Source organism: Amborella trichopoda, chromosome 2, assembly GCF_054954075.1.
Source record: "Amborella trichopoda isolate Santa Cruz 75 chromosome 2, AtrichopodaSantaCruz75HAP2 v2.0, whole genome shotgun sequence".
Taxonomy (NCBI): domain Eukaryota; kingdom Viridiplantae; phylum Streptophyta; class Magnoliopsida; order Amborellales; family Amborellaceae; genus Amborella; species Amborella trichopoda.
Window position 1 is genome coordinate 19,520,988 of NC_142337.1, and position 10,238 is coordinate 19,531,225.

Here is a 10,238-nt window from a genome sequence, read left to right on the forward strand (position 1 = left end):
TCTATTCTCTTTTCTAAGTTACAACAAATGCTATTAATAACTAATTTGGTTGGAGAAATAATAGCTCATAATATTACAATTATTGGCAGAGCAAGCAGACCAAGAAAGTCTGCTGCCAATCATTCTATTTTCCTCTCCATAAACATCCTATGAGTCATATGTGCAAGCATATGCATCATGTCTGTGATGTTTTTGTGTGAGAGTGTATGTCCCGCTGCCTTATATCAGTATCCGCGAGTACAGGCGCCCATGAGTGATTTCTACTGCTGCATGGAAGTCTTGAACCGCCATTTCCATGTCTGACTTGTTAGATAGCCTCCTAAAGCATTTGTGAGAGATCGCATAAAAGAAGAGGCGGAATTCTGTCAGCAAAATTTTAGGATGCCTTTGAGGTGTTAAAATTAAAGGAGAGAAGAAAACAGTTTGGTAGAATCTATAGAGAGAAAAGATAGGAAAGAAAATAAATATGATGATGAAGAAGAAGAAGAAAGGGAGTGAGATAGAGAGGGAAAGTGAGTGGCATTGAGGTCACTTGTGACCGCTACCCCTCTTATACATTAAGCAATAACCCTAATTACAACTTTGGATAATACTGCCCCTATTTAGAGATATAAGACCAATAAGGACTAAACAAAAGATAAATTACAGTTCTGTCCATCAAATAAAATAAAGCTTATTCCAACACACCCCTCGAACGAGTGCATAGATATCAATCACATCCAGCTTGCTTATGATATCATGTAATTTGTCCCATACAACGCCCATGGCGAAGATACCTGTAAGTTGAGCTTAAGATTTCACATGAGGAGTCTAAATGATCTTGGCAGCAACCTTCTCTTTGATAAAGTGACAATCTAATTCAATGTGTTTAGTCCTTTCATGAAAACAGGATTTTCCGCAATATGAATGGTTGCTTCGTTGTCATAATATAGTCATGGGAAGCTTAACTCTAATACCCAAATAAAATAGAACATTTTTTATTTACATTACTTCGCATGTACCATGAGCCATTGCTTTGTATTCTGCTTCAGCGCTTGATCTTGCCACCTCATTTTGCTTCTTGCTTTTCCAATTAACCAGGTTTCCCAAAACGAAGTTATAATAGCCAGTTGTTGATCTTTTATCAATTTGGCATCCAACCCAATCAGCATATGTGTAAGCTGCAACGTCAGGACGTCTTTGATTTGAGAAACATATCCCTTCCCCTAATGCAAACTTGAAGTATCTTAATATTCTATACACAGATTCGAGGTGGGTTGGACATGGTGCATGCATAAATTGGCCGACCGCACTAACAGCAATAAGAAATGTTTGATCGAGTGATTGTGAGATATATAAGCTTGCCCACTATTCGTTGATACCGATTAGGATCTTTGAGTAGCTCTCCCCTTTCTTCCTGAAGTTTATGAGTGACTTTTATAAGAGCATCTACAGAAGCATCTACAGATCTAGATCTCAACATCCCTGGTTTTTGTAACAAGTTCAACACATATTTTCTCTAAGAGATGACTATCCCTTTCTTTGATCTCACCACTTCAATTCCCAAAATATACTTAAGGGGTCGAAAATCTTTGATATCAAACACATTGCTTAAATAAGATTTAAGATCCTCAATGCCCTTCACATTATTCCTATCACAATAATATCATAAACATACACAACAAGGGCAGTAATTCCAACAATATCCTTCTTCACAAATAGTGTATGATCGACTTGACTTCTTTTGAACCCAAATTTCAGTAAAGCCTCACTAAATTTTTTAAACCATGCTCTAGGGTACTGTTTAAGTCCCTAGATTGCCTACTTTAACTTGCAAACCTTTCCTGTCTCCCCCTTAATATAAAAACCAAGAGGCCATTGCCTAAGTAGGAAAGAGAAGGTCGAGGGTTCGAGTGCCAACCCAGAGATCTTTTCAAAATCTGGTTCTAAGGCCATTGCCTAAGTTGAATCTGGTGGGTAACTTGAAAGCACACTTATAAGCCTTAGAAGCTCTAAACAAAGGGGTTCATGGCAACCAACCATTGTCCTCTAGACCATACTTAGCACAAATAATTTCCTTCCAGAGGAGGGGATGGGGGGAACTTCACCACCATTTACCCAAAAGGGTAGAGTGCATGGTTTTGAGCCTCTTAATACCTAAACCACCACACTTCTTAAGGGTGCAAATCTTCTCCCAAGAGACCCAAATAAGATCTATGGTCATTTGTGGTGCCACTCCAAATGAAGTTCTTCATAAGTTTTTCAAGGCGTTGTGCCAAAGGGGAGGGAATCTGCAAGCGGGACATCTGGCAGATAGGGATATTAGACAGGGTGGCTTTAATTAGAGTGATTCTACCATAAAAGGGTGAGATATCTACCCTTCCAATTGGCAAATTTCCAAGTGAATTTCTCTAAGATATTGTCCCAAAGATGCTTCCTGGGTTTTCCTAGATAGAGGGGAAGGTCTAAATATTTAGAAGGGAGAGAATCTGTGGCACAACCAAGATGTTATGCAAGGGACAAAGTATCAGCCTCAGAAACCCTAACTCCCAACATCTTTTTTGTTTTGATAAAAGTTAATTGTATTGCTATAAAAGGAGATATACAGAGGTGTTTAAACAGAGAATCCCTCTTCAGTGGGAATCTCCAAAAAATTGTCCAGCAACCCTATACAAAATTGGTTAGATGGACTGCCCTAGGTGATACAAGATATACAATGAGTATACAAAAAATTGGCTAATAGTATTGCCCATTTACACAGAGCCTATGTGATGCAAGTCAAAAAATAGTTGGTCGAGTACTATTGCTCCCTGGTCCCTCCATGGTCCGGGTCGAAGACGTCATGTGACTCGGCGAGTTCTTCAGTGTGAGCCCTAGCCCCGTCCTTTGCTAGAAGATCAGCTAAGCCGTTTGACATCCTCAAGGTATGCGTCCAAGAGGCATCCATATCCCCGCAAATATCAGTGATCTCATAAAAAATGGGAGCAAGATACCATGGGGGAGAGGATCTCCCTGATGCCCATGAAATGATATTACTAGCATCCCCTTCCACAATAAGGTTTTGCCCCCAAGAAAAATTGAAGCTTTTCAAGCCCAATAGAAGGGCCTTAGCCTTAGCGTACTGAGAATCTTGAATGCCAAGGTATTTGGAAATAGTAAACAAAATTGCCCGATGATGGTCTCTGAACACTCCTCCCGCTCTAGCATGACCGGGGTTTCCCAATGAGCACCCGTCAAAGTTGAGTTTAATGATACCTAGAGGGAGAGGTTGCAAGTTCTGAGATCTTTGGGCCTTGCGAGGACGATGGAGCATAATATTCTTTCAGTTGTAGAGGAAAGAGTTAGCAGAGAACCCTGAGAAGATACGGTGATTGGAAGCCCAGAAAGTTACTAAGGACGTAACTTTGTGGAGCAAGGTTGCACCTTTGGTAGCTTTTCCTTGGAAAATCCTAGAATTTCTCTCATTCCATAGTGTCCAAACGATTGCTGCCACAGCAGCCTTCCATAGTGTTCTACCAGCCAACGGCTAGTGTGAAACAGGGTAGAAAGATAGCAAATCCTTGATTGTCGCAGGCATAACCCATTGAACTCCACAAAGCTGCAACAATTGACCCCAAATACTATGGGTCATGTTACAGTGAAGGAAGAAATGGGGGGTTCGATTCTTCTTCGCTCAAACACAAGGCACATCTGTTGGGAATGCGAATCCCTCTTTTTTGGACTTGATCCATAGTAAGAGCCCTTTGTGATCCTGCTATCCAGTTAAAGCACTGCACTTTGGGGGGTGCGATTGTAGACCACGCCTTTGATAACACCAAAGGGGGGTTGAAAGGGAAAGTGGGTGGTTGTATCAGCCATGTGTAAAAAGATGCACCCGTGAAAGTATCGGAGGAAGTGAGAGACCAAATCAGCTGATCCCGCCCACATGTTGCTAAGGAGTTATGAAGGGTTGCGGACAGAGAAAGAAAGTGTGAGGTTTCCTCATATGATAGATTCCTTTTGAAAGATGGGTTCCACACCCTTCGGTTTCCCACCACTGCCATTGCTTCTGCGACTGTAGCTTCTTTGTTCAAGGCTATGGAGTAGAGGGAAGGGAACAGGTCCATAAAAGGAGTGTGACCGAGCCAAGTATCCGACCAGAAGCGTACTCTTGTACCCTCCCTTGAGTGGAAACGAATGAAATTCCTTAAGAAAAAGGGAAGAAGTGAAAGATCTCCACGCTCTTGAGACCTTGTTGAGATTTCTCAAATCTAGCACCCAAGTACCTTCGGCCATCTTATATTTATGGCGCAAAACTCGAACCCAAAGGGAATCAATCTGGGTTGCGAGACGCCACCACCATTTATCTAGGAGGGCCTGGTTATGTTTTCTAAGGATCCTAATCCCTAGGACCCCTATTGTTTTGGTAGGCAAACTTTATCCCAAGAAATCAAGTGACACTTAGATTTCCTGCTTGGCCTGACCAAAGAAAGTTTCTCATTAGTTGTTCCAACCGGTTTGCCACAGAGACTGGCATTTGGAAAAGTGACATAAGGTAAACCGGAGCGTTGGCTAGAGTTGCTTTAATAAGAGTAGTGCGACCTGCCTGAGAGAGGTATCTTCCTTTCCAAAGTTAGCATTTTAACTTCCACTCTAGTGGTAACTATGAAGTATCAAAGGAACAACCAAAGATTATCCAATTGAGCTAGGTCGGCACCATAGAGAATCAAGGTGTCGTCGGCATAAAGGAGATGGGAAACAACTAGACCTCTAGAAGAAGTTTGGAAGCCCCCAAGAACACCTGTATCATAGAGCCTAGAGATAGATTTAAAGAAGAGCTCACTAATGATGGTGAACAAGAAAGAGGATAGCGGGTCTCCTTACCTCAGGCCTCTGGAGGTGGAGAAGAAACCAACAAGGGATCCACTAATAAGAATAGAAACTGAGGATTGGAAATACAAGCCTTGATCCAGGATCTCCACTTGATGCCAACACCCTTCTGCATTTCGTCAAGAACGTCCCAATCGACTTTGTCATAGGCCTTTTCCCAGTCAAGCTTAATGACAAGGCCCTCAAGCCCAGAGTTGAATCTAGAATGAATGGCTTCATGGGCGAAGAGAGCCTCATCAAGTATTTGCCAATAGGCAACAAAAGCGGATTGAGTTCAGGAAATGACAGAGTGTAAAATGGCTTGGAGGCGATTAGCAAGGACCATGGCCAGGATTTTGTAGGATGAGTCAACAAGGCTAAGAGGGCGAAGGTCTCTCAACTTTTCGGCCCTTCAATCTTGGGGATGAGAGCAATGAAAGTACAATTTCTAGCGAAGTTCAGGCAGCTTCTATGAAAAAATTCATGAAGGCTAAGAGGTCAGGAGCCATGATATCCCAGAATTCTTGGAAGATGGCGATGGGAAAGCAAGGGCTTTCCCTACCTAGGTCAAGAACGGCCTTATGAATTTCTTCCTCCAACAACGACCCTTTTAAGAAAAGTTGCATCATTAGGAGATAAGGAAGAGAAGGAGAGGAGAGAGGCTTAAGCCTAGTGGGCGATGAGAGGAGGTTTCTAAAACATCTGACTATGATTATACCTGCTCAGGCTGAGAGAATGTATTAATAGCATCGCCTCTTCTTCTAGAGCTGGTGGTTTTATGGAAGAAGGCGGTGTATCAATCTCATGCCTTGAGCCACTTTATTTTAGACCGTGTATACCAAAAGGTCTCTTCCTTTTTGAGGAGTTGCAAAAGAGTTTGTTTAGCAAACAACCTGTCCGCCAATTCTAGGGTTGAGAGAGCTCTAACTTTCTCCAGGGTGTTCAGGGAATGAATAAGAGTGGTGCATTCTTGAATTTGTTCCCTGAAGTTACCCGGGATATTGTGGCTCCCCTGTTTCATAGAGCCCTTCAAGAGCTAAAGGTTTTTAAATAATCTTAAAACAACCCATTCTCTTACCAAAAAGGAAGTCTAGCAGCTTCTAAAGAACTGCGGAAAAGAGGGTTCATCAAGCCGAAACAGTTTAAACCTAAAAGGAATATTACTGAAGGGATGGGGTTTGTATCCAAGAGGATAGGCTTATGGTTAGAAGTTATCTTAGGGAGGACAAAAGAACATGTTCCTGGGAATCTAGATTCTCAAGAGTTCAAAACCAAAAATCTATCAATCTTAGTCATGACAGGAGAGGCAGCATGGTTAAACCAAGTGAAGGAGACCCCTAAATGTGGAATATCCATAAGGGGAAAGCTATCAATGAAGTCAGAGAAGGCTCTCATAGAAGTAGTGATGCGTCCTCCGTAGCTCTTCTCATGATCCCATCTGACGACATTAAAGTCAACCTGAAGAAGCCAAAGGGTGTCAGTAGAGGGCCTTTCCCACAGGAGCTCAAGTCAAAGGCTCGGCAGACAGCAGGACAATTAGGACCGTAGCCTAGGAAACTTTGATGAGGGATTATCAGAGATTTAGCGAAAGAGGACATTGATGGAAAAGTCCCTAATAGAAAATGAAATGGCCTGTAGAATGGTAGGGTACCAAAGCACCCAAATGCCCCCAGAGAGACTTTAGCAACCCAGCTACAGGGCCTCCTACCCCAAGTGTCCTTGATTTAAGGATAAATTCGGGAACGAGAGCTCGGTTTCAAAAAGGCCAAGAATTTCAAGGTGTTGAGTGGAAAGAAACAAATTGTGCTAGGCTTGGTATGACTACCAAGCCCCCTAATATTCCCATAGAGGATCTTCATTTAGGGAGTGGGGTGTAGGGATTGTTTCCTTCTAGACCTACGCTTCTTAGGGCTCAAAGATAAAGAAGCAAGGAGAGGAACCTGCTTAAAGGATGGGCAGGGGAATCATAATTAATATCATAATGTAAATTAGCTCATTCTCTAAAGACTTTGGGGTTTTGGGAGAGGCACTTTACTAAGACGCGCCAGCATCGTGTCTGAGAGTGTCAGCAATGTCGACTATGTTGCCCTCAAAATACAAACCATTATCTGAATCATGGCTCCCATACTAAGCTTGCCTCTTTTTATCCTTTCAAGTTCATGGGTGTCCACCGCGATAGGCGAATGGATGTCAAAGTTAAAGTCTTCATCTGGAGGCTATTGAATCAATGAAAAAGTTGGAGCAGAAGGGAGGATGGGGATTGTTTCACTTAAAAACAAAAATTGACCTAACCAAATCTTATTGTGACTTAAGTTTTTGCTCCAGGTCCGAGTTGACCTCAATGGGTCATAAGAAACGGTGGGTAAGCTGATGTGCAATATGAACAACATTTATATCATAAGACATACCATACAACAATGGCCAAGCCTGCGTAGTAAGAGACAATAGAATCAATGATTGAACTTTAATCATGAATTGATTCGACTTATAAGGTTTTGGTTCTTTACATGGAATCTGAGGAATGAAACCAATTTTCACCATAAAAATGCCCCAATATTCAAACTTCATGTGTAAGTGGAATGCATAAAACAAAAGAGTACCAGCCCCACGTTTCAAAGCAACACAATCAAAATGCAGAACATAGTCAAAGAACTTTTCATCCCAAATTATGCAACATTAAGAATTGGGGATCATTCTATTGTGTTTAATATTCACAAATCTTTCCAAGTTAGGGCACCCATAAATCCATTACCAAAGGTGTTTTGATGTAATTTCAACAATATTGCAAGGACCTCACTTATTATATCACTCCAGCTTTCAAGGCAAACTCCCCATCAAGGCACTTGCAACATTTTTGGGATGAATGTTCGGAACCTAGTCAATAGGAAGATATCTAAAATAGGTATCAGCTATATAAATCTTCTAAAGAATAAAAAATTAGGTTTTGGGTTAGGTAGATATGTTGGAATTGAGTTTCTATTTTGCTTAGAGGGAAAATAGATAGATAGGGATAAGGATATAGTTAGTTTCCCTTTTCTAATAGAGGTTTCACTCAAGCTTCAAGTTAAGGTTTTATTAACTAGAAATGATAAATAAAGGTGTTACGAGATAATTAGGAAGAACAAAGAAAGTTAAAGAGAATTTTGAAAAGATGAACAATAAGAAGGAGGTCAAGCGTTCCAAATAGATGAACAAAGCAGCACAAGGGACCCCAAATGAAAAAACAAATTTGCAAAGAGATGTAGGGAGTATTAGAAGTCAAAAACCAATATATTGGAAATGATCTCTAAAAACAAAAGGATGATCAAGAAGATCAAGAGTGCAATGGCGCTAAATGCCCAAATCAGACAACCTTGAGGGCAAGGTTGGTTTTAAGGATCATGGAATGTTAGAAACCTAAGAATTAGGAAAATTATTAAAATAGGAAGCGATTATGTAAATCTTCTAAAAAGGAAGGTTTTGGGTTAAGTAGGTAAGTTGGAGCTAAATTGAGGTTTTGTTTTGCTTAGAAGGGAGTTAGATAGAAAGGGGTAACAATGCATTTTCCCTTTTAATAGAGGTTTGGAATTCAAATTTAAGGTTAAGATTCTACTAAGTCAGAAATGATAAATAAAGGTGTTATACGATATGAAGGAGGAGGAAAATTAAAGAGAAAACCTAATGGAGGACTAGCCCCCTTGATGTGGCTCGTAAGGAGGTTTAACCCTTTGAAAATGCTATCTCTAATGTTATTATTTATTTTTAGCATTTTCATTTATATTTATGTGAAATCATAACAATGAACTGTTTAAGTCTATTAGAAGACCACATGGAGCATTTTGTTACCATCTTCAGCCACTTGTTTAAAAAGAGTACCCAAAAATATACCTTAAAATGCAGATTCAAAAAAAATAGATACCTTAGGAGTCACAAAATGCAGATCCCTGGAATACCTCCTAACTTAAGTCAAGAAGCAAATCACACCAGAAGCAAATCCAATAAAACAGAACACTTACAACAATAACAGCACAAATATACAAGCAAATAAGTACACCAACACAAGCAAACCCAAAACAAAGCAAAAAACTGGAGGGAAAATTGTGCCAGAAACATCCATTGACCATCAAATATAACTAACATCAAAAGAACATAATAAAGTAGAGAGAGAAATGAAGAGAAAGGAAGAAAGAGAATATAAGAGGGGGATGTAGAGAATAGTACCAATCAAACAAAAGCAATTACTGTCAACTATCAGAATCATTGTACCTAACTAAAAAATGGGAAGAGTATAAAAGAAAAGGAATGAGAAGAGAGAACAACACCAAGCAAGCAAAATAACAAATAAAGTGTAGAGAATAGATAGAACCTCATTGATCTCTTCGGGGGGCGGTGGCGGTGGTGGGGGTTGATGGAATGGGGAGATTGAGGAGGAAGAGGAGGAGAGAAGGTAGTTTTGAAGCTTTGGGAGGTCGACAGCAAGGTCAACACCACACTGGGGACAGGTGAACTTGGAGAGGCCATGGGGCACATTGAGGAGGGCACTGCAGCGGGCACAGGGCAGCTGGATCTTCGTGGGGTCAATGCCCTTGGCAGCGACTCCCCTGAGCTCTGGAGGAAGCATTTGGGGAAGCTGACAATTGGGGCAGCAGAATTCAGTCATTCCAGCCGCCACATTCAGGATGCCCCTGCACCCTGCACATCTCACCTGGCACCCAGCCGCCGCCGCCGACTGAACCATTCTCTCCCTTTATCTCTCTCTTTTCGCTCTCTCTCTCAGACCTGTGGCACGCACCTCCTGCTTCTTTGAAACCCTGAGAAAATGAATCACGCTCTATCACGACGCCATGATATGAAGAAATATAATCACAGAAGCCTTCTAGCTATGAATGTTCTCCAATCAAAATCGGCTGTCATATGCTCATCTTCGCACTCAAAACCCAGCGAAATGGGATCATCTCTCTCTCTTTCAAATCGATTCCAGCTGCGATAAATGTCTCCTCCTCTTCCTTCGAAACCTAGAGAAATGGAACCAGGAAACGGAGCTTCAAAGGGGAGAGAGAAATATGAAAGTCCACCTGTTACATGGCTTTTGTGCTTTGGGCGGAGAGTGCTGCCCTTTTGAACCTGCAAAATTTTTCGGCTCCCTCTTCCCTCCCATTCGCCCTCCCTCTCTCCGCTCCCTACCTGACCCACTCCTCACACGACGCCGCAAGGGACGAACGTGGAGCAATTGCGCGCCTATACTATGTTCCTGCGGGAGCATATTGTGTATCTACTTCTTCGGTCAAATATTTTTTTAGCCTGAAATTTAGGAATCCTATAAAAATTATGGAAAAGTATACTAAGACCATTTATCTTTAATTTAAGGTGGTCACAATTAATCTCGACCATTAGATGTAAAATTGGATCACTATATTTATTCCATTGGCCAA

At 41.3% G+C, this 10,238-nt stretch overlaps 1 protein-coding gene across 2 annotated transcripts in view; it reads right to left on the minus strand.

Moving 5' to 3' along the window:
• The window catches only part of EMB1135 (RING/FYVE/PHD zinc finger superfamily protein), a 96,322-nt gene extending 86,306 nt beyond the window's left edge, over positions 1 to 10,016 (minus strand). For both annotated transcript variants that reach the window (XR_016049353.1, XM_006855807.4), the window contains exon 1: positions 9,173 to 10,016. Coding sequence is in view for 1 of the 2 variants with exons in the window: in XM_006855807.4 (XP_006855869.2) it covers positions 9,173 to 9,544 (372 nt within the window). In the remaining variant the exon portion in view is untranslated. The remainder of the gene's footprint in view (positions 1 to 9,172) is intronic.
• Positions 10,017 to 10,238: the final 222 nt, after the last annotated feature.